General features: G+C 36.5%; 1 protein-coding gene across 1 annotated transcript in view; it reads right to left on the bottom strand.

The window, feature by feature from the left end:
• Positions 1-375: 375 nt before the first annotated feature.
• Positions 376-22,817, bottom strand: part of LOC140138834 (regulator of MON1-CCZ1 complex-like) — a 52,238-nt gene continuing 29,796 nt past the window's right edge. The window contains exons 7-19 of the mRNA XM_072160604.1: positions 17,088-17,191; positions 16,376-16,465; positions 15,321-15,390; positions 14,536-14,571; positions 10,765-10,930; positions 9,318-9,430; positions 8,486-8,555; positions 7,547-7,653; positions 6,537-6,644; positions 5,155-5,232; positions 3,608-3,781; positions 2,714-2,939; positions 376-1,276 (exon numbers count right to left, since the gene is read on the bottom strand). Of these exons, the coding sequence (XP_072016705.1) occupies positions 1,200-1,276; positions 2,714-2,939; positions 3,608-3,781; positions 5,155-5,232; positions 6,537-6,644; positions 7,547-7,653; positions 8,486-8,555; positions 9,318-9,430; positions 10,765-10,930; positions 14,536-14,571; positions 15,321-15,390; positions 16,376-16,465; positions 17,088-17,191 (1,419 nt within the window). The 3' untranslated portion in view covers positions 376-1,199. The remainder of the gene's footprint in view (positions 1,277-2,713; positions 2,940-3,607; positions 3,782-5,154; positions 5,233-6,536; positions 6,645-7,546; positions 7,654-8,485; positions 8,556-9,317; positions 9,431-10,764; positions 10,931-14,535; positions 14,572-15,320; positions 15,391-16,375; positions 16,466-17,087; positions 17,192-22,817) is intronic.

Below are 22,817 nucleotides of genomic sequence, written 5' to 3' on the forward strand. Positions count from 1 at the left end.
ACGTAGGGCGCAAAGCGCCCGTAGTATTGCCTCTGACGGCGGGGGGTCCAGGGGCAAAGCACTGGTTTTCCATGCATTTATAATATGTGCTAGATGAAGAGGTAAACATTAGTGGTTTGCATATTAAGGATAACAAACTGTAATTTTTTTCCAATTTTTTTCAAATTAACTGTGAATGATCCTAGCACTTCAGAATAGGTCCAGTGGCTCTCCAAAGTCGCCGAAAACTTTGGAAAAGAAATAAAATTTAAATTTAAAAAAAAAAAACATTTCTTTTAAATTTTTTTTTTTCTTCAGAAAATCGGAGTACTCCGATTTTCGGGGTTTAATACTGAATCGGAGTAACTCCATGAAAATCGGAGTAGTTGGCAGGTATGCAATAAAATCTTTGCCCATTATAATTTCAAGCTTGAAAATTTAATCACCAAGAATAAACAAGCATGTGGAAAATGAAGGTGGTGGTGATACGTGCATCAAGAAAGTTCACTTTTCTCTCAATCTTTTCAAAAATGAATTTAAATTCTTACTGCTGACAACAATCATATTGACCAGCAGGTTCATATGTCAACTTCTGTACCCAGGAGAATATGTATATATCTTGATTTGATGCATAATAAACTATTATATACATATTTAACATATTTACACTTTTTAATAGATGTATTATTGTTAAATATACATTACTATAGATATCCTGATTTTGACAAACAGCATAATTTACTTCGCTTTTGAAATGTGATCACTGCACATTATTCACAGGGCATTCACTGCTCAGCTGAGTATTTGTACATAATTCACAGGGTACTCACTGCTCTGTAAAGTATCTATGAAACGTGTACTCTGGTTGCTCTACGAAAAAGGAATTACTATCAAAACCACTAATCTATCCAATTATCCCCTGCTGATGCCATGTAGCTATCAACATGGTGTGAAAAGTGTCCCAACAGATTCCATAATACCATTATTACATAACAATTTTCTATCTGTTTGCTTGTCTACTGTGGTTTATCATTGGGATGGACTTGTCCAGCTGGGAGTGAATTTGGCTAAAGGGGTAATTACTAGTAATTGGTCCTGGATAAACATCCCTTTTTCATAGAGCAAGAGGACTATAGGCCTACATTATAGGAAGCATGAGTTGCATGGGCATACTTCATGAATAAAGCGTAGCTATTACCCGAATCTGAACTACAGACACCTTATTGCGGCATTGGGGCAAAGCTCTGTGCACCAAATAGATCTTCAAAATGCTTCACGTATAACTCACAGTGTTCACCTGTAAAATGAAAACAAAAAAGCAAAATATTACTTGAGTATTTCATGGAGAATTAGGAGATCAAAGTTGATGTACATGTATTTGAAAGTTGGACAGTAGGTAAATGCAAGGGTGCACAACAGATCCAGCAAGGTCTCGACATAGTTTTTGATTATGAGTGTTATTTCCATTGCTCAGAATCTATGAAAATTGTGTGCACTATTTGCTATTGACAAATATTTTGACCCCCTACATGGGGGCTCTTTTATGAAATTGGGGGGGGCAGTGTATTTTTAGCCCTGATGCCTCTTGCTGGTCATTGACCAATCTGTGTGCACTGAAAATGCTAAAATGAATAATAATATTACTTTCCTAGCCTTCATTTACACCCAAATAATGTGTCTTAGGCAGTGAAAATGTAAATAATGGGCGAGGCACTGCGCTTCATCCATTATTTAAAAGGATTTGACTGCCGACGACACATTATTTGGGTGTAAAGGATAATGCTGCACCCTTCATTCCTATTCTATTACCACAAAATAGTGTGATTTAAAGAGAAAATGTCAAATTTTTGCCCAATTTTTTTAGGTTGTTTACTTCAAGGTGGAGAGTGTATGCGTAGTGATGGCGAGTATCGCGGAAATATTTTTTTTTTTGGATTTGGAGTGTCCCTGGACCTAGAGCTAAATGCTACGATCATTCATGGTTGACTTTAAAAAAAAGTTTTTAGTGTCTCCAATATGCAAAGTTATAATTTGCATTCATATCATAGACTAAAATGATTTCAAAATTAATACAAACTCCAATGCATTAGTTCTACATCTTTAGGGTATAGTTTAATGACTGCTTTATTCAACACTGAACTAGACAGTACTAGGCCCCAAAAATATTGTTTGCTTGCCCTCCAGTGGGATTTTTGGGGTGGGTGGGTGGGTCTGTCGCAAAAATATTTCTTTTAAATTTTTTTAATGACTCGGTACTGTATAGATAAACATTGGTCACGTGGAAAGATAAATCAAGAATTCACTTCCGGATACACAATAGAAATAGATTCAATATAGAACGACTGCATATTTGCAGGCATAAGACGCAAAGTTTATTGGAAACATTGATTCAGGAATGGACATTTGTTTTTTAGTTATAAATGTTATAATGAGTTTACATTAATGATTTCTTCTTATAAGAAAATATTGTTGGCCAAATTTAGCTTTGAAATGAAATTTACACACAGAAAAAGTAATAAAAAGACATTAAAATTATAAACTAAAAACTAAAAATTATTTTTTAAAGGGTCGACCCTGATTTTGGCCAATTTTGGGTCGGTTGGTGGAGGGCAAGCAATTTGTTTGGCCTTATGTGGTGGCTTTTTTGATATCTTGGAAAATGTATGAATATATAATATAAAGCAGTAAATTCACACACAATTTCTGTACTAGAAACAATGAAGCAGAAACCAACCTGGCATAAATTGAGGGTTCCCTCTCAGCCGAAGATTCCTCTGCTCAAAAAACTTGTACACAGTGAAGAACAGCATCCTATCTTCAGTGTTCTTGGCAGCTTCCAGGAACTTGCGTGCAGATGCGTTGTCAGTGCCGCCAACACTCCGTAGAAATCTAAGAGCCGAGAGAAGCTGGTTCTTGGATAAGAGAACTTCTATGATTTCCTCATTGGCTGTTGTGACTCTCTGGAGAAAGAAATTGAGCAAAAATAAGACTTGTATTCCTAGTTCAATTATGTATGTTTCTGACTCCCTTTTGTAATTCTATTTATTTATAAGTCTATGGCACACATTCATGGGAAAACAAGTAAAGTTTAACTTCTATGCGACTTGTTAATTAGGGCAGCATGACATTTGTGACAAGGCATTTTGTTTGAACTTTTTTGACAAAATTGTGATTCTAATTTTTCTCTGAAAAAACAACAACAAACAAAACAATAAATAACACCATTGAAAACTGATTATATCTTTGCAGATATAAACAAATATTTATTTAGAAAATGAGTTATGTAACTGATACCGTAAACATTTGTTAATAAGGATATGAACCTATTAACGAATTGCTCGGACAAGAATGAATTTTTAGGGTAGTTTGTTTAACTTTTTCATTTTTTTATGTTAATTTTTTTTGTAAATTAAAAGAACAATAGGCCTAACTAAAAAAGTTTAACAAACTACTTCAAAATTCTCTATTGTCTGAGCAACCCGTTAATAGGCACATATGCTTATTAATGAATTATTATGGTATGTATAGTCTGTTTTGACAATAACTATTATATATAATTCTAAACAAATATATCTAGAACTGGGTAGGTAACATTTCTGATACCCAAAAAATGGCCATAAAACTTTACCTTGAGCATATCCAGTGCTAGTTGATGTGCTGGTGGATACACACTCTCCAGAGACAATAGTAAACACGCTATAGGTTTGGAGTCACTTAACACATGGTATTGAAGAAACTGATGGAGTTGGTAGAATCTATTATGACGTACTAAGGTATTAATGACTAACTCGTACAGAAAATGCTGCAATGAAATGAGAATAACAAGTCTGGTTACAAGAGGGCGAGTTGGCGCAGCGGTTATTCCCTCGCCCTGCACCACTGAGGTCCCGGGTTCAAGCCCCAGCGCGGCCCAAGGACTCATGTGCACTTGGTTTATCCCGATTCCATGCTCGCTCTCGCATGTTTTCTCCGGGATCTCCAGTTTCCTCCTGCTTTCAAAAATCGGTGATTAGTTGTTTGGCTATCAAAAACTTCCTTCACCCAATGGAATTTGGGGAGCTGCATAGATAATTGGTGGATGTTACAATCGGTGCGGATAGGTTTGCGCCAAGTTCGGCTGCAACCAGCCTAGTTGATGCGATCTGATTGTGATGATCCACCATGGCAGCGAAATTACAGCGCTTTGATCCCTCTAAGATCCGGTAAAAGGCGCTATATAAAACACCAAAATTTATTTATTTATTTTAAGAAAGGTTGTGTCAAACTCTATACCAGGCACTCTCAATTAAGATTTTCTGAAGCACCACAAGACTAGTGAACCAAAATGTGCCACTATATCAATAAAACCAAGATATTGAACCAAGCCTTTGCATGAGGTCCGGGAGCAGAGGGCCCCAGGCAGGGTCCAGGAGGTGGGATCCTGAAAGGGCCTGGCATTTTAGCCTGTTACCATGGCCATGAAATGGTTCTCTTTTCATACAATTTCTTACATGAGTGTAGTAAAATGAATGAATAGATTATATAAAACTTTTTTCCATTTATAATTACATGTCAGTTCGGGGGCACTCATAATTCGAGGACGTCTCTGATATCAAATACTCTTGAAGCGTCATGCCACATAACAGTATATTTCAGAGACGTCTCATAAATCACATACTCCCTAGTTTCAAAACCCAGTTGCAAACGATATAAGTAATTTTGGTGAACATGCCAGCGCAGTGGCAATAATTTTGTGAGTAGACCTTATCAGGGTTTGTAGCTAGCCCAAGTTGAGTGCCCGCTAATTTTACTATCCAATTCATGAATTAAAGCGCAGGCTCGGGTACTCTTGGGATTTTTCTACTTCAAAACATTTGATTTTGGCCATTGCAATCTAAAGTGTTTTCTGGGACCATTTGTCAGAATTTGCAGATAGATATAATTTTTGCACAGGTAGATATTTGCTAAACATAGGAAAGCTTATTCTAATACACTCAGCTTCGTTCCAATGTGCTGCATCGAATGCCCAGCTGTCAACAAAGCTCGACGTATGTGATATCACAGACCCCATATGTGAAATCACTGACCCGTCTTTGAAATCTGAGACGTCTGTGAATTACGAGTGCCCCCGAACTGATGTGGCACTTCTGTGTACCATACAAATCATATAGGCCTATATATTATGATGTTACTTACCTGGACTGGAATGGAGAAGTGATTCAGTGATCTGATGTATTCAACTAAGACTGCAACCATGAACTTGTACTTCACATCCTGAAGACGAACAAAAAGGATGGAAGAATGTGTGGTGAACATTTGTTTTTGTTATTTTTTATGTCAACCAAGTCTAGGCACTAACAGCTGAAATCTAGGAGATAATGCTGATGAAACTTCAGCCAGGTGAAGAAACCTGGTGAAGGGGATTGTGTAGATAGCGTGATGGGGCATTTTTATAGGACAGGCAAGTGTAGCCAACAATCTGGCTTATTACCTTCATCGGCACCGACTGTAACAAGGTCTACTATCATAGTTAAGCTGCCCTGCCATTACCACATGAGCCACGGGAAGAGCAAATTTAATTTTGTTGGGCCCTGTGGGGATTTGAACCCAAGATCACTCACACCAAAGGTATTAACCAGTGTGTCACGCTGCAATTAATACTACAATTGTTGAAAAGGAATTAATTGAAGAGGTTCATCAAGTTGGTTGATTACTCAGTATTTAAGACATGCTAATCAAATACGGAACAATACTGCAAGGGCTTTGATTATTGCATAACATTATATTGCTGTTACCTCTAGGATTCAAATCACATCGCAGCCAACGTGTTGTGTCTATGGTCATATTTGTTTCATTTCACCCAGGTGTGAATGGGTACTGACTTTATTCAACATTATTCACATATGAATCTGGCAACAAGTCACTTTGAAAGAGATATAGGCTATCCAGCTTGTGAACATAGACATGTACCCCGGTTGTTTGATGGGATCATTTATTAGTTTTCAAACAAAACATCATGTACAACCAAATTTTAGGCTTAAACAGCTAAATGCGATATCATGCTAATGTATACAGATGCTTTTGAGTCATTCTCAACTTTAATTTCCCCTCTTTTACACAATTATTCACTTTTATAGCATTTTTACAGCTTTTTCGGATATAAAATGTATATAAAATTGGTGGCGCTATTTAGTTACTGAAAATTACTCTTTCAAGCTTTTAATACAAATAACTCCTTTTATTGTTTTATAAAATATGTTTATAAAAATTTCCTTGTTGCTTGTTTCACCTATATATAAAGAAATATGATTTAGGATAAATAGCGCCATCTATAGTTTTCATTTACTTAATAATGAAGCTAATTCTATATACATCAAACAACCGTGGTACCCTTTAACTATCTTGTATAATAATGACCATTTTTGCCATGGTCTGTAGCAACCTCGGTAAATCATGTGTGGCACATCGCAGACTCTAAAAGGACAGTTTATACAGACATCTGGTATATGTCACTATGCGGTAATCATGACAATTGATGCTCATGGTTCAAATGTCTCAGTTGGTTTATTTATAAATACCTTAATTTCAGCTACTGGTGTCAATACATGTGTGTACATATCTGATTGATCCACTACTACTGGTAGGTTTGACCCTGGTGGCCATGGTGACACAGTACCCTCAGCACCCTGCAGATAAATTGAGAGAGCAACACTGTAAACATGTATCAGTACTATACTTTGGTTTCCTTAAAGGCTTAATGTACGATTTCTTTCAAATTTTAAATTTGTCATTATATACTCAAAATGCTGAAATAATACTTAGTCTAGTAATAATGATCGGGAATGGTTTCTGTCCATTTTGAGCTGAAATAACGAGGTAACGTGAAAGAAACACTGCTTGTTATTTTGGCCGTTTAACACGCAGTTCTATGGTAGGACATAAAGTCATAATTTCTTGAATTAAGACTTTATGGCGAACTTTGCACTGTTTACGTACAAACACAACAAATTTGGTTGATTCCATTTAGGTGCAAGTTGTGACAGGTGTAAGCATTACAAATATGCCAAAACATCAGGTTTGAAAAAAATTAACCAAATTCATATTATAAGATCGTACATTATGACTTTAAGGCAGTGAAGTTAGTACTTTGTCGCAGTAAATTTATGTGTCTACAGATGCACAACCTGCATGTCTCCTATCATTATCTGTCTCTGTCTGGTATTCTCCACTGACTTCTTCACAAAAATGTTTGCTCTGTTTTTGCGACTGATATGATTATTAATTCATTTTTTTCCCAACTAAGCAAGAATGCAAAGAATAGTAAAATTTTCTGATTATGCATAGTTTTTAGTCTATATATTGTCATAAGCCTGGTCAAGTTTGGCTAAACACCTTTAGTTCCAGTAACACCACCTTGAACCAATTAATTAATCATTATTTTTTAGATGAAATGGTATGGTTGAAGATGTACATAATCAGTGAGTGTCTTGCTAACGTAACACTAATATGGTGCATCAGCAGAATATGTATGATGATGGATTTACGATATACGTTGAAAAAGATCTATCATAACAACTAGATTAAATACCTGTGCTGCGCCTTGTTCACCTTCTAAGTATGTCCGATATACCTGGTTGAGTTGATCATACACTTTGGCTATAATGGCTAGATTACACTGTTGACCTGGTACAAGAGCTGAAATATACAAGACAATACTAATGGTCAGTATCATACACTTTGGCTATTATGGCTAGATTACACTGTTGACCTGGTACAAGAGCTGAAAGATACAAGACAATACATAGATGGTCAGTATTTTTTCTATTAAATTTTATTATATGGGCCTGCTCTGTGTGGGGTAAAATATGGTTGTACAAGTTAGGTTCAACGAGCGGCATGCCTGGACTTTTTGTCTGAGCCAAAGAAAAAATGTGCCCATTCAGCAATAGTTCGCCCAACATATCTCTATGTGAAATTTTCAGTTTTATACTATTTGAAGTGAAATTTAATAATATGCATATTGGGTTCATTTCACATGTACTTTGGGTTCATTCCGCACAAAGCGCACGAAAATGTAGAATTTTTAATGTTACCCAAATCAAGGTGTTTACTGAATGTGTGCGTATTTAAACAGTTCTAAGAACAGGTTATATTTCTTTTTTTCTTTGCGTTGTCGGGGGATGGGAGCAATCCCCCAAGCCCTTGCCCCCTCCTCAGCCACACCAAATGGGCTCAACTGGCTTAAACTTGGAATGGTCAGCTTGAAACATTGGGAAGAAACTGACCAACATTTATGGTGTACATCTTCCTCGATTTGGGCCATATTAAAATTGCAAATGTTACTCTGGGAATAGATTACCCTGCAATCCATCCAATATGATTCTTAAACTTAAATAGTCATAATTTGTTGCTATGGTTTCAAACATTAAAATTACATATTCACTACTAAGTATTCACCACAGTAAGAAATAGTTCTACTATGATAACAAATAGTTCACTGAGGTGTCAAAATGAAACTAGTATTTACCTTGTCGGCATACATTCAGTATAACCTTCTTGCTATCTTTTCTAAGAAGAAGGAAGTCAATCAGTCGATTCTGCAAAATGAATATACGTTTAAAGTGAAACATTGAGAAACCTGTTTATTGTTTGTGTCCTTACAGAAAGTAAGAATAGAAAACAACCAGGTGCATATAAATTAACTTTACCATGTCAAAGTAAAATCCACACTCCCCCTGTGGAAGATTCTGGAAATATCTGCCACAGGGGGAGAATGTATCTCACATGGAATGAACACATTATGCAGATCCATTTGAATTTCACACACCCTCTGAGAAAGATTCAACATGAATCTTCCACAGAGGGAGAGTGAGTTTGAAATGGAGCTGCTAATGTGTTAATTCCATTTGAAATTCATACTCCCTCTGTGGAAGACATTTCCAAAATCTTCCACAGGGGTAGTGTGGATTTCAACTGGAATAGCCCAATACAAAAGTTTGGAAGAGCATTATAAATAAACTTTATAAGTTGGAATATTTTTTCTTTACAAGAAATTGTAAAAGTTCAACAGAGCCAAATTATCTCGCTTATTTTTATAAGGAATGATTTGGAATCTTTTTCCCATGCATATGTTAATATTTAAAAAAAATCAGCGGCTCCTGGAATTGAAGGGAAGCAGTTTGAATATTGACAATTTAAATATAATAATATTAAATGCACAAATGACTTGTCTCTCAACACTGCTTCCCATAGCATTACATTAGCGTCTGTGTTTAACACAGGAGCAATCTTGCAAGCTACGGAAAGTTTACATTCAATGAAATTAAACCACAAAACACCCCAACTGGGTGTAAACTTACCTTGTCTGGTATCATAGTAACAAGTGGTTCTAATTTGAGGTACACATGCCACAGACAACCGAGCTTAGCATCAATCACAATGTTGGGCTGAAATACCACCCAATTGGGTGAATCTGAGCAGACAGTTTGTTAAGGCTGATAATTCCCACCAATGTTATGTTTTCATATTGGCATCACGGAGGTATAAGTGTGTTCGTGTTATAGACCTGACAGGGAAGTCCTCTTTTGGTCTATACACTAGCGCGCTCGCCTTTTTATCCCAGGGTCTTGGACTGGAGTCCCGTCAGGACCCGAAGTGGCTCGAGAAGGCGCAGGATACTTCTGTGAGCGGTTTGTGACAATATTTGTGAACATGTGGCTTGCGCCAAGTATGAACAAAAGAACATTAATCTATTATAAAAGACATTGAATTAGTCTGGAGAATAAGAATTTGTCACAAAAGTCAATGTGCTTATTAAATATTTAGTGATTAACATTAAAATTAAAACTATACACTTAGTGTGTTGTAATTTAAAAGGAATGGAAAGGGGAAAATTACCAAATCACAGTATGTTTTTCTCCAGCGGAGATGGTAGAGAACTAATTTGAATGAATCCCCCTTGAAGTTCCTTGCACCTAATAATAACACACCCTTCAAAATGTTACTAGCTACTGTTACTGGCACAGGTCTCGTAAACCCCAGGCCCATGGCTCGATTCCCAGGCAGGATATCTTTTTTTTATGTTTCTCTTTTATTATTTGGGACAGTGAACTTGGTGTAAAATTATGTTTACTATATTTAATTCCTGTCGATCATGCCAATGTTCTTCCATGTTACTAGCTAGTTGGGCCAATAATTTTGGAGGAGTTTCACCTTGCTGGCCTAGAGACAGGTGGCAAATTTGACACTTTTTAGAGATGATTTTTAGCAGAATCGTAGAAAGCTTAGCAAGTCACATCAGATTGGCTTTGGGGCTTAGTCCACAAGCTCACTGAGGGCATTGTGTTGCAGTATAGTGAAGACTTTGACTCATAATTGCGGGATAGCTTGAGGCGTGGGTTCGAATCCTTGCAGCATCAACATGGTGAGATAGAGGTTGAAGTGAAATTATTCTGATATTCTGATGTATCTCAGTGGCAGCAAAATAAATTTGAGGGTTGAGAGCCAGAAAGCCTCAACTCACAATCACCTGCTCCCACAAAATGAGTATAAAGTCGCCAATGCAATATAGAAGATACAGTCCATTAATCATGACAAAACATAATAGAAAATAAACGACATTGTGAAGGAAATATTGATTTTTGAAGGCCAAAGCAAGGAGCCAACTTTATGCTTATTTTGTGAGAGCTGGTCATAGTGAGTTACAGCTTTCTGGTTCTGAACCCTCGAATTGTTGTAAGTGTGCAAGTCAACATGCACAATGGTTCATGGTGATTGCCCATCTCCTAAAAGAAATCAAAAGGATACACAAGTCTACTCCAACTTCTCTCATTTCCAGCCCTGTTTGTGTTGGTATCCCAGCCATGGTAAGTGTGACAGGTTTGATGGGGAGGGGGGCAAGTACTGGTAGGTGAAAGTTCACATATCCATCGGTCTCATCTGTTGCGAGTCGGATGTCAAATACCATTGACGTCTACATAAAGGAAAAGTAAATTTGAAAAAGAAATTAATAAATTGTATCTCTATATACTAGTAGGGGGTGGAATTATTTTACAAAATAACAGATATTATTTTTCTGCAGTGCTTAAAATATGTACAGACCATAGATAATAAATTATCAAAAAGAAAAAAATCAAATCAATAAAGCTAACCCCCTGTACATACCCCTGAAGATTTGAAATTAAGGTTGCGAATTCGGAAGACTTGCACTGTACAAAAGTATAGGGAATTTGTGATTTCGGGATAACATTGTTCAAATACAATTTATTTGCACAAATGTGGTAATTTTTAGAGTCTATAATTGCTTAGCATACATAAAAACATATATTGTATGATATTTTGCATTTAATATTCAGTCAACAGAGGGGGGGGGGGGGGCACATACCCCAGCATGTATTCATTCACACAGATCTCAGCTCATTGTGCTAAGTACTCACTAAAGTCAAAGTTTCTCTGTTTTATATTGTAACTACCCTACTTGGTATTAAACATCAACAGCAGCATTAAAATCACCAATGATTGCTTCAGCCTTTGATGTAACATATTGTTCAGAGTTGGCAATGGTGATTATTGGCAGGTTCTTGTAATCCCTTTTTAGTCTGACAGAGCAGTATTCGGGCGTACCATACTTCAGGATAAAGTCTTGACACCTTTCCCTCTTCTTCTATTTCACTATTTATGTTGTGAAAGGCCCACCGAGATCTTTCAGATCCTTATTTATGACTGGAATCTGAAACAGGAAGTGCTTACCAAGGAAGGTCTAACTGTCAAAGAAATCGCAAATGTTAGGGTGGATAGAAGAAATAAGGATCTTCAGAAAGATCTAGGTGGGCCTAGATCAGGTAGACTGGCCCGGAGGCACTTCAATATGAAATGTATCATTCATAGATAGTGAAGTCTCCTTCACTATATATGAATGGATAGGTGTAGGGCTGGCACTTTCGCACCAAGTGGCATTCTTGAGAGCAAAATATCAAAAATATGGGGTCATTGGGTGAGAGTGTGTTTTTTGGCATTCTGTGAGAGCAAAATTTACAAAATATGGGATTATTGGGTGAGAGACGGACCATTTCGATCTAAATTATGGAGGCGTTGGGTGAGATTTCTTAATGGCTTGTAATTTCCAAAGAAGTAACCAAATCAGTGATAGATGATGTGTTGCTGTTCAAATGGAAATATAAAGGTCTTTGGGTGACAGATCGAAAGGAAATATGGGGTCTTTTGGGTGACAGAGCACATGCTCATAAAAAATATGGGATGGGATCTTTGGGTGACAGCAATGTTGAAAAAGGGGGTCTTAACAGCCCTACATATGCATCACCTCTTAAGTTGGAGTGCCCCCCCCAGGTAGACCAGCTCTGTCAATACCAAAAAGTAGTGACATTTTAGACTGAACCTGCCATTAATCACCTACGGTATGCCAAAATCTTGAAGGTTAATCTGAACAATGTTGATGGTTTAGCTGAAGCAAGCATTGGTGATTTTAATGCTGCTGTTGATGTTCTACACCAAGTAGGTTAGTTACAATACAATATAAAACAGATAAACTTTGACTTTAGTGAGTAATTAGCTCAATGAACTGAGATACCTGTGTGAATGTATACATACTGGCCGGGGTAAGCCTATGTGCCCCAAGTTGATTGAATATTAAATGCAAAATATCATACAATAAATGTTTTCATGTCTGCCAAACAATTATAGACTCTTAAATTACCACATTTGTGGTAATAAATTGTATTTGAACAATGTTATCCCGAAGGTCACAAATTCCCTATACCTTTGTACAGTGCAAGTCTTCCAAATTTGGCAACCTTAATTTCAAATCTTCAGGGGTATGTACAGGGGGGTTAGAATTATTTGATTTCAAAATGAAGTTGATTTATATGTTAAGATAGGTCAGCTACATATTTTAAGAGATGCAGAAAAAAAAGTTGATGCTAATTCCACCCCCTAATACTAGTATGAGAGTCTACCTGTAAAATGCTGCAGGTGGAGTTGAGCCTATTGCAAAATTTCAGAAATTGATGCATATTTATTTGCCAATTAAATTTATGGGTGACATGACATCACATCCACTAAAAATGGACCAAACTGCAAGTGTCAAAAAGTTAGGCACTTTAGACCTAAGTTAATTAGGTATGCAGATCCATGTTCCTACTGTGAACAAATATACCAAAATACTAGGTGATCTTAAAATTAAGCTGAGCAAAATGTAGCTGATGAGATTAATAAAAGATCAACTAAATCTTGATCACCATTAATCTAAAAACGCATCCTCACGATAGCTTTCTATAAGTTTCTCAAAAATAGAGAAACTCAAGTGTCTTTTATTCCTACACGGAATTAATGGCCATTTGGTTGGAATTTCTTCACAACCACCCATATTACAACCTCTATACGCATTTTTTGCATAGCAAAAACATAGCTTCTTTTTACCTAAAACTTAGCAATTAATTTGCATGAAGGTATAATATATAGCTATACCCATCTATTCTCTTAAAATATAGGCCTACCGATATCTGAACATTAGATTGCGTAACTCTATCACCCCCTTACCATTTGTACCTCCTGATACCTACATCTCATACATCTTGCCTTTTTGAATCTGAATTTTGAAAAGATAATCTTTGAAAAAAAGTCTGAATCACTTAAAAAACTTTAATAATAAGCTACAACACTACATGTATATCCAGCACAAGAAATAGAGCAGCATTTTTGTTATAATATCTTGTATGTACCAACATATTTTACCCCAAGTATGAGTTGGGTTCAGGAACCAAAATAAGGCAGTAGATAATTTGCCTTTCTGCCCCTTGATGTTGCCTGGGTGGCCAAGTTTTGGACAAACTATGGCAAGTGATCTTGGTGCCCTGCATGACTTAGCCTTGATGCCTTCACAGAAAAGAAAATGCCTACTTTAAATATGTAAATGCAGCAATAAGTTGCCTGGCATTCGTATATGTGACCATTCATGACAAACCGTAACGTTCTGATTTCGCTCTAAAACAAGCTTTAAAATGTTATCGTCATAGCTTAAAATGATATCGTCATTGAGCAGGAAATGCTCAATAGCCCCTGAACATGTTTATTAGCAAAACCTCCTGTAACCTCAGGTTTGTTGTAAACACAGGTTTGTTGTAAGCATGTTCAAGGGCCACCAGTACATAGGTTTTGCCTGCCCAACGACGATACCATTTCTGTAATGCTTATTGGTCTATATCTCTGAATAAGCACTAATGACATTACACTGGGTTTGTGGTGCATGGGCACATATAGATGAGTTGACCTCAATGTTTATCAACAAAGGCAAGGGACTGGTATATCTTTATGCTTGAGTGAACCCCATGCAACCACTACACTGTTCAATAGTCTTATTGTGATGTGGCGGGAGTTTTAATAACACAAGCCCTGAACAAAATATGATGCACGTGCATACTGGCAGGCAAAAAACAATGGAAATTGTGATGATGCGTGTGCAACACTGTGCATACTGCCAGGCATTGACGTCAGAAGTCAACACATCTATACTAGTGTTGATGACCTCTTCAAAGGAAGCTTGAAAATGACAAAGATACTTACTTTTGATGCTTGATGGTGTACAACCACAAGGTTATCCTTAAATGAAAATGAAAAAAAAATCAATCAAAATTAACTCTTTTGAGAAAAAAATGGGAGAAATGCATACACATAACCAGCCTGGATGTAAAAGCCAGTCATTAAGAAACTGCCCATGATTACGCTACTGAAAAAGAACCACCATTTTAATAGTATGTAAATAATTAAAAAAACTGAACCATTCTAAATAATAAACTTTGATTAATAAGCAGATCATGTGACATAAATAATATTATGCTAGTTTGATATGAAGCCATCACACACAATATAATGTGCTACCAGTCCTCACCCTAATCGAATGAAGTCCTAGGCATGCGTGTCGCATGCGGGCGCCCCACTTTTTTTGCACTTTCACTCAATCCACTTCCAGGATCATAACTTTGGGCCCCCATTTTTTCACCTTGCTACGCGCCTGGTACTAGGTATACATTATTCTTTTCTTCCCATCGAAGTTGTACTTCCCTATACTCATTTTCATACAAAAATGTATAGGGGGAATTTTCTGGTCCCCATATTTAAAAAGCTTCTTCAATTTGTTTCACTTGACTTTAGTAAGCTGGATTTTTAAATTTGTAATAATTGGCAACTGCTGAGGGCTTCTTTACTTTGCACTTTGGGTCAGTACTATTGTGCCAATACTGGATAAGAGACCAATGGTCAATTCTTTTTCCCTAAAACTTAATGATCATATCAGAATCAATTACACAAATTCTAGATTTACTTAAATACTAAAATACCTAAATACTGACCACAACATTGATTGCAAAGCGTCCACTCATGTTGAGTTTCAACACATCGGTCTTCTTAGCTGGTGACTCTCTGGATGATACAGTAATCAAATACAGTAAAGACATTGTTATAATTTAAATGTAATCATTAACATGACAATGAGATTTTTTGAAAACAACAAGAGGGGAGTGTGGCCTAGCGGTTAAGGTGTTGGACTGTGAATCCAAGGGTTGAGGGTTCGAATCCGAGGTCCGCCTGAGCTCGGCTGGCTCTTTATGTCCTTGAGCAAGGCACTTCACTCTACTTGCTTAGTGCTTCGGAGGGCACTTTAAGCCGTCGGTCCAGTGTATATGTATTTCTGACATAAATGCAGTGTGTGCACGTTAAAGAACGTCACAGGCTATGAGAAAAGAGCAGGGGATCATCCCGGTACTGTTGACTGTACTTCAAAAATACACTCATCTACTCTAGGTTCCAGAATAAAAAATAAGTACAGCTTGTCTGTACGCAGTGCGATAATACTCATACATATGAGGGAGGCACTATATAATAAGGAAGAAGAAATGATGAGGGAATAAATGATTCTTATAAATTATCAGGTTACACAAAACATACAAAACATTTGTTTTTCTTTGCAATTAAGATAACAGACTTCGCCTTAGCAGGGTGTAAGGCAGTTTAGGAAGACAAGTAATATCAGCAAACACTGCACCCTATACATTGATTGACTTAAAAACGACTCGACTCATAACATGGATTGATATAGAATAGCGTCCACACAGTTGGACGCAGCATCTATGTAAGTTGTGTTTTGCATAATATGCTTACTTCACTGACACACACAGTAAAACAAGAATGGAATACAAGTGTGCTGGTTTGATCCCTGTTAGTTCAGATGTGATCATCTGTCTCTCAACTTATGTCGATTCACCCAAGCTTCCCTTTCTATTTGAAAACAATTTTATGAAGTTTTCCACATGCTTTCCTTCAATAAGTATTATCTCAATCATTTTATCTGATGATTTTGTTACTCTATAAATACTATATAAAGTGTGAAAAAGAGCTGAAATCTTACTTTTGTAGTTGATAGAGAACTATCTCTGCCCCTTTGCTGGTAGGTCCTCTTGGTTGATGACGCAGAACTACAATGTACAGAAGCCCATACCTGAAAGATAAGCAGTATAAAAAATAATCAACTTACTTTGAGGCATGGCTTTAATTTTGTACAGTCCAGTGGCCAAGCGTGGGTCATCATATTGGGGGGAGGGCACTAACCATGATTGGGGAGCACCAGGTCTGATGGGGGGGGGCACAAGCCATTTTTTCAGCAATTTTTCTATGGGATTTTCTAAATTTTGTAATCGATTGCCCCCCTCCCCCGTAATGCTACGCAACTGGTACAGTCCTGAGGTTCGTCAAGTTGGCAGACACGGTTAAAATGTTATGGTTGATAACTGAAAAATGCATGCATAACTGAACTGGGGGAACTGGTTTTTGCTCGGTTGTGTCCACAATAACTATTTAACCTGTGCCTGGAATTTGATATACATTCTGCAGATCTTGGCAGAATGGCATATGACGCAGTAAGATACAGGTGCATCAAAATCACGCTATGGTCCTCAACAAAAGTTGTGCGCATATGTGCCTGTGTCCATCATTTTGGAATGCTCTGTTTCTCATTCGTCAAGCATAACCCATGACATGATCAGTTGATAGATGACAAAATTCTTTCAGCCTAATCTATTGCTAATACAACATGTTCATAACTATTCTGACAGATTACTTACAAACTTGCAATGGTGACATCTCTCTCTGGTAGGCATAACTTTGCAGGCTTGGGGACCACAGGTAAATCTACTTCAAACTTGGGAAGCTTGATAATATTACCAGGCTGAAAAGAAACAATTTAATACAATTGTTATGGGCCAGAGTTTGCAGACTGAATATGGCAAGGAGGTTGTTTACAGAAATAGAAGGTGGCTCTTGAACCACTGGGCCTCCTGCCATAGCAGCTGCAATAATAAAAAGTCGGTCTAGCTATTGAACAATATTATATGGAAGGCAGCATTTTAATTGTAGTATAAAAGGCAATCCTTTGACCCATAACCCACCTCGGAAACCAACCACCACCTACTTGAGATACATCTATTCTGCGAAGATGGACACCCATATAGCACCCTAAGGTCAAAAGATAATTGTGTTATCGGGTGCACAAATGTCACAACGCATGGACGGACTGACACACAGACGCCTATAGTAAGAATTCCAGTTGAATGAACGCAGCTTTCAACAGCTGCACTTGATCCAACCGCGATCGTATATCGCGATTTCAAACTTCATAACATGAACGCATCGACCTTGGATACAAAATTAACCAATCCCGAAAAGTGCGTTGGCATGGTTGATTCACTTCAGCGTTACTCACGCACAGTCGCACACGCTGGCGTACATCGCGCAGTGTACGCAAAAATTCGTCATGCTAATGAAAGCTGCGTTCATTCAATTGGAATTCCCACTATAAACATTTCTATAGCCCCCTTTGCCATAGCAGGGTTGATCAAAGATACATGTATGTCTAATTCTACAAAATACACAGACTCCAAGAACACATTTTCTTTTATTATAAACCTCTTTGCTTGTATTTATTCTATTTTCAACATCCATATAAAAACAAGATTTGAAACCTTTGTGTACATGTACATGCATAGTGAGCATTTTTTATGAAAAACAACTGTGCCACAACAACAGCAGTGCTAGTGCAGCACATCAGGGATCACAAGCTCATGAATGCAGTATTCGAACAAATTAGTTCATTGAGCTTTATTTTGTACATGGGTATGTGTTAAAATTATATGTGTTTATGAATTAAAGCTTGACATTTTCCACAAAAAAAAATAATGCTAGAGTATATATGAACTGTAGAATAAATGTTATAGCCAACAAAACTTGTTGCCCAGATTGTTTTCTTTTTATTGAATTACCGTATTAATTCCATTAACCGCCCACCCAGCAACTTTACTACACATGATCCTCCATCATGTGCAGGATCCAATAACACATGAAATAAACACAGAACCATCTACACATAAAATCCATATTTTGGGCCATTTTTTACCTATTTTTATGTAAACAATATAAAAAATAAGTGCCCACCCAAAATGACTTTGTTAAGCGCCCTGGGCGGTTAATGGAATGAATACGGTATAAGTTTTGACTATCATAATAAATTGGAAAATATAACGGTTAGGCCTACAAAAATTAAGTGTTTCCTTGGCGTAACAAACAAACAAAAAACCAGGTAGGTAGGGATTTTTTTTTCTTTTATAGCTGTAAATTGCATTTGATAGAGGCCTTGGAACTTCTTTTTTTTCTTTAAAAAAAGTCTAGGATCTGGCCTACTTTTTGGGTCGGTCGGGCTACGCCATTCAAACAATTTTTTTGAGGCCTTACATGTACATACGTGTAATTCTGAGGTGGCACAATTAAAGTGAAGGGGTATAGTTTTTATGTGTTTTAGAGGCACCTAAACTCGTATAGATTTTAAGAAAACAAGATATTGAGAAGTCTAGGATTATGAGCTCTGATGTTTTTTTGGTTTTTTTAATGGCTGTAGGTACAACATTTGAGTGAAATTTAAAGAAATTCTGAGAAGCTGGTGCCGAAACCAATGACAAATTGTTTAATGATATGGCATGGACCCCTAGTCAGAACAAAACATCATGGAAAGTCCATAATTTTTTGTACACCCTGAAATGTTCTCCTCCCAGTTCCAAACCTCCCCCTCCAAAAACAAAACAAAAAAAACAACAACAACAACAACAACAACAACAACAACAACAACAACATGATACTATGTATATTGAAAACAACAACAACAATAAGATGATACTATGTAAATTGAAAATTTTGCACCCTGCATTGAAGGTTGTATTCTATTTGGTATCTTAAAAGTGCAATTTAGAGTGCCAATTGCACTGTAATATAAATTCTTGGTATATTTATTAGGAAATGTGCAATTGTGCATATTAACGATGTTACATTTATGGGATTTGAAAACTCGCCCATCATCATTCATCGAATACACAGATGCAATTTTTGACATACATTTTATTATGCATAATGTTCATTAAGAATAATTTCAAAAGTTACAAATTATATATGTACATGTAGCATAGATTCAACAACTTTTCCTATACCTTTGAACAGGCCACACTTATACATAATTAACATATACGCAGAAGAAAGTTGCCTGGAACTTGTGTGCATATACAATCTATGTATGTTAAATTCATTACTTTAGAGGATGCAGCTAAACATTGCCTTTTTATATGATATCAACAGAGAAATCATCAATCTTCTTGTAATGTTGAGTAGCAATAACTAACTGATATTCCTCTAGACTATGCCAAGTTCGAATTTTATTAAAAATATGTTATTATTAGTCATGATGAACCCATTTTGTTGAACTCAAAATTATACTGATGTTTATTAAAATTAAAGTATTCAATAGTAAAATGGTCATAAAGAGTTAAAAATATCAGATGATTTGTGACAATAAAAGTAATTGAATGCAACATTATCTTACATAATTATAATGGCTCACTTTAATACTGAACAATTCTGATTTTGGAATCTACCAGTTTATTGATAGCGTAACCCGAAAATTCGACTATGGACTTTGAATTGTAAGCAGAACTTTACCCCTGGACTTTGCTCTCTAAAACACACTGTCAAGCATACTTGTTTATCAGTCCATTAACCACAAGTACTAAACATGGTATAGTACAAGACGCGCTGGATGTTTGATGAGAGATCAACTTTCGCGTCAACACAAAAGCGCCGCAAATACCACAGACAGTTGTGTACGGTGCAGTTAATGGTAATGGTGCGGGCCCAGAAGATTTGAACCATAGCGAGATATGGGCGACCAATCACAAGGCAGATCCATTTAAAGATGCATTACATCATGGTTAATTTTAGTTAGGCCAGAAATTGGCCTAACTCTCCATAGAGTCCCGTGTTAAAAATCTTAACCGCAAGGCAAAGTCAGTACCGTAGTCCACTTGGGAAGCTAACAAAGAGAGGGAGTAGGGTGACTGAAAAGATCAGATGTGAAAATCTATCAATTGTGCACACATTAATTAAATCAGAGTTTTAAGTTTAAATACAATATCCAGAGTATGCACAATGGGCAAGTGGGCTACGGGGTAGTCTAATATTCCTCATGATATAGTCATGCAAATTATATGATCTTCAGCTTATTTCTAATGTTGAAAGGGATCATGTTTGTTGTTCATCACCGTTAACAACGTCTGTATGTTTTTGTTTCGCTTGAGCCACTAAAGCTGCCTTGCAAACCACGCTGATATAAACGATGAGCAACGGTGAACATGATTGTATCCCTATAAAACATCTTTCAAGGAGGGATATAATATTGTCTATACGACAGTATTCGAGAACTCACCCCGATTTGACTGACACGAGCGTGAAAAAAACATTTGAGGGTGAAAATACAATGTAACAATAAAACAAATGCTTATAGGTCATTTCTGGGGTACAATTGTCTGTAGTTTCTAATTTTACCACTTAAAACCTTGTATCTAGTATAGTTTTTGAGAAAAATATTGATTTTGGGTCATTTTTGTCCGACAAACGCCATTTTTGTGTGACAAAATTTTGGAGCCTTCATTTAGAATCACTGATTATACCCATTTAACCTTAAAATGATGATCCATTTATCACTTTTATTCAATAATTTAGGGTTGTACCATTCAGTCAAAACCATTATTTAATAGTGAGCTTTAGCGAGACTCAGTTGGGTTAGGGTTAATACTACATGACTGTGAATGAGATGCGCAAAGAATAATAAAAATGTTCAACGGCCTTGCAAAAAAGTGTTAGTTTCCTGAAACTCTTTGCAAGGCCACTGAACATTTTTATTAATCTGTGCACATCTCATTTGCAAGCATTGATTGCCATAAAAAGCAACAAAAAAATCAACTTTTTTTTTGCTTTTTATGGTCTTAATTAATTGTTCCCAAATAACATGTTATTGAAACAGGTTTTGCTGTTGGAACAAGTTAGGTACATGGATGGAAAATACTCTTTTTTCCTGAAATTGGATCAATATTGTCAATATTTTCAATCATTATCATTAACATTGACAAAATTGAAATCATCAAATTGTCAATATTTTTGACAAGAAAAGGGAATTCAGCAGTACTTTTCTAACACTTTATACTTTCTTGATTAATAAAGTGGAAACAATAACAACCAAATCAGTGAAATCACAGTAAGTTTGGAAGTAAATATTTAAAATGTTATTATCTCAAAAAATTATTTTCTTGACTTTGTATGCTCATTAAGTTAGAGCGGGTCACAAATATTCAATTTAGTCGATGTTTTCATTTCAATATCAATGGACAATGTTTTTTGAACATCATCGCAATAGCTTACACAGATTTCACTTGCCACTCTGCCAGACTCCCCCACCAAAATTCCTAGTGCTGCCAATTAATGTTTCAGTTTGACAGTGATAGTAATTTGTACCATCAATGTAGAATAATGTGACAGTAATATGTTTTGGTTATGTAATATTATCACAACAAATTTATAACCAAAACCTATGGATAAGGCGCAACAAGAAAAAAAACCCTGTTTTATGGGCCCGACCGACCCAGATTTTGCATTCTGAAGGCTTTTCTTTTTTAGCTAAATTCTGGGCAAAAAGTTGGCCAAAATTTATTGATTTGGATTGAAAAGTTTTGAAAAAAATTCAAAACATTTTCAAAATAATTTTGCAAAATTTGTGCAATTTACATATTTTGAAAATGTTTTGAAAAATTAATATTTGGCCAGATTTTAATTTGCCAGTAAGCTTTTGGTGTTATTTTAGGGTCATTTTAGCCAAACCAACCGGGATTTTTGTTTGTTGTCACCAAAGTAATATCAGAGAATATATAAAAAGTATGCATACACAGACCACTGTCACTTTGTTCTGTTATGAGTTCATGTTTAAAAATATCACTCTACAGTCAGAAACTCAGTCAGTTTATAACTACTTTGGATCTAGACTCTCCACTGATGTTTTGTAGAACTTCATCATTTGATCATCAGCTACAGCGAGTAAACCATCATCGGTGAAAGTGATAGCTCTGGGGTCTTTCAGTCCTTCCACAATGCACGCTATTTTACGTCCAGTGCGCCAGCAGTATTGCTCAACAACACCGCCATCTTCTGCATCCTGTTCTGCGTCTTTGCGACCAATAAGCAAACAGTCTGTTGCCTTATCATAGCACAGAGCAGTGGGATTAGGGATGTCGATGCTTGTCACTAGACTTGCCACATTGTACAATTCATCAATGTCAATGTTAAAATCATACACACACACACTGTCCTCTAAGTTTGATACAACAACATAGCTATGCCATGGTGACTTATTCATGATATTAACAATTCGCCATGGTGTTATTGATATGCAGCTATCAGACCTACATCTAGTAACACAAAGTTCTCTA

Source organism: Amphiura filiformis, chromosome 18 (assembly GCF_039555335.1).
Source record: "Amphiura filiformis chromosome 18, Afil_fr2py, whole genome shotgun sequence".
Classification (NCBI taxonomy): domain Eukaryota; kingdom Metazoa; phylum Echinodermata; class Ophiuroidea; order Amphilepidida; family Amphiuridae; genus Amphiura; species Amphiura filiformis.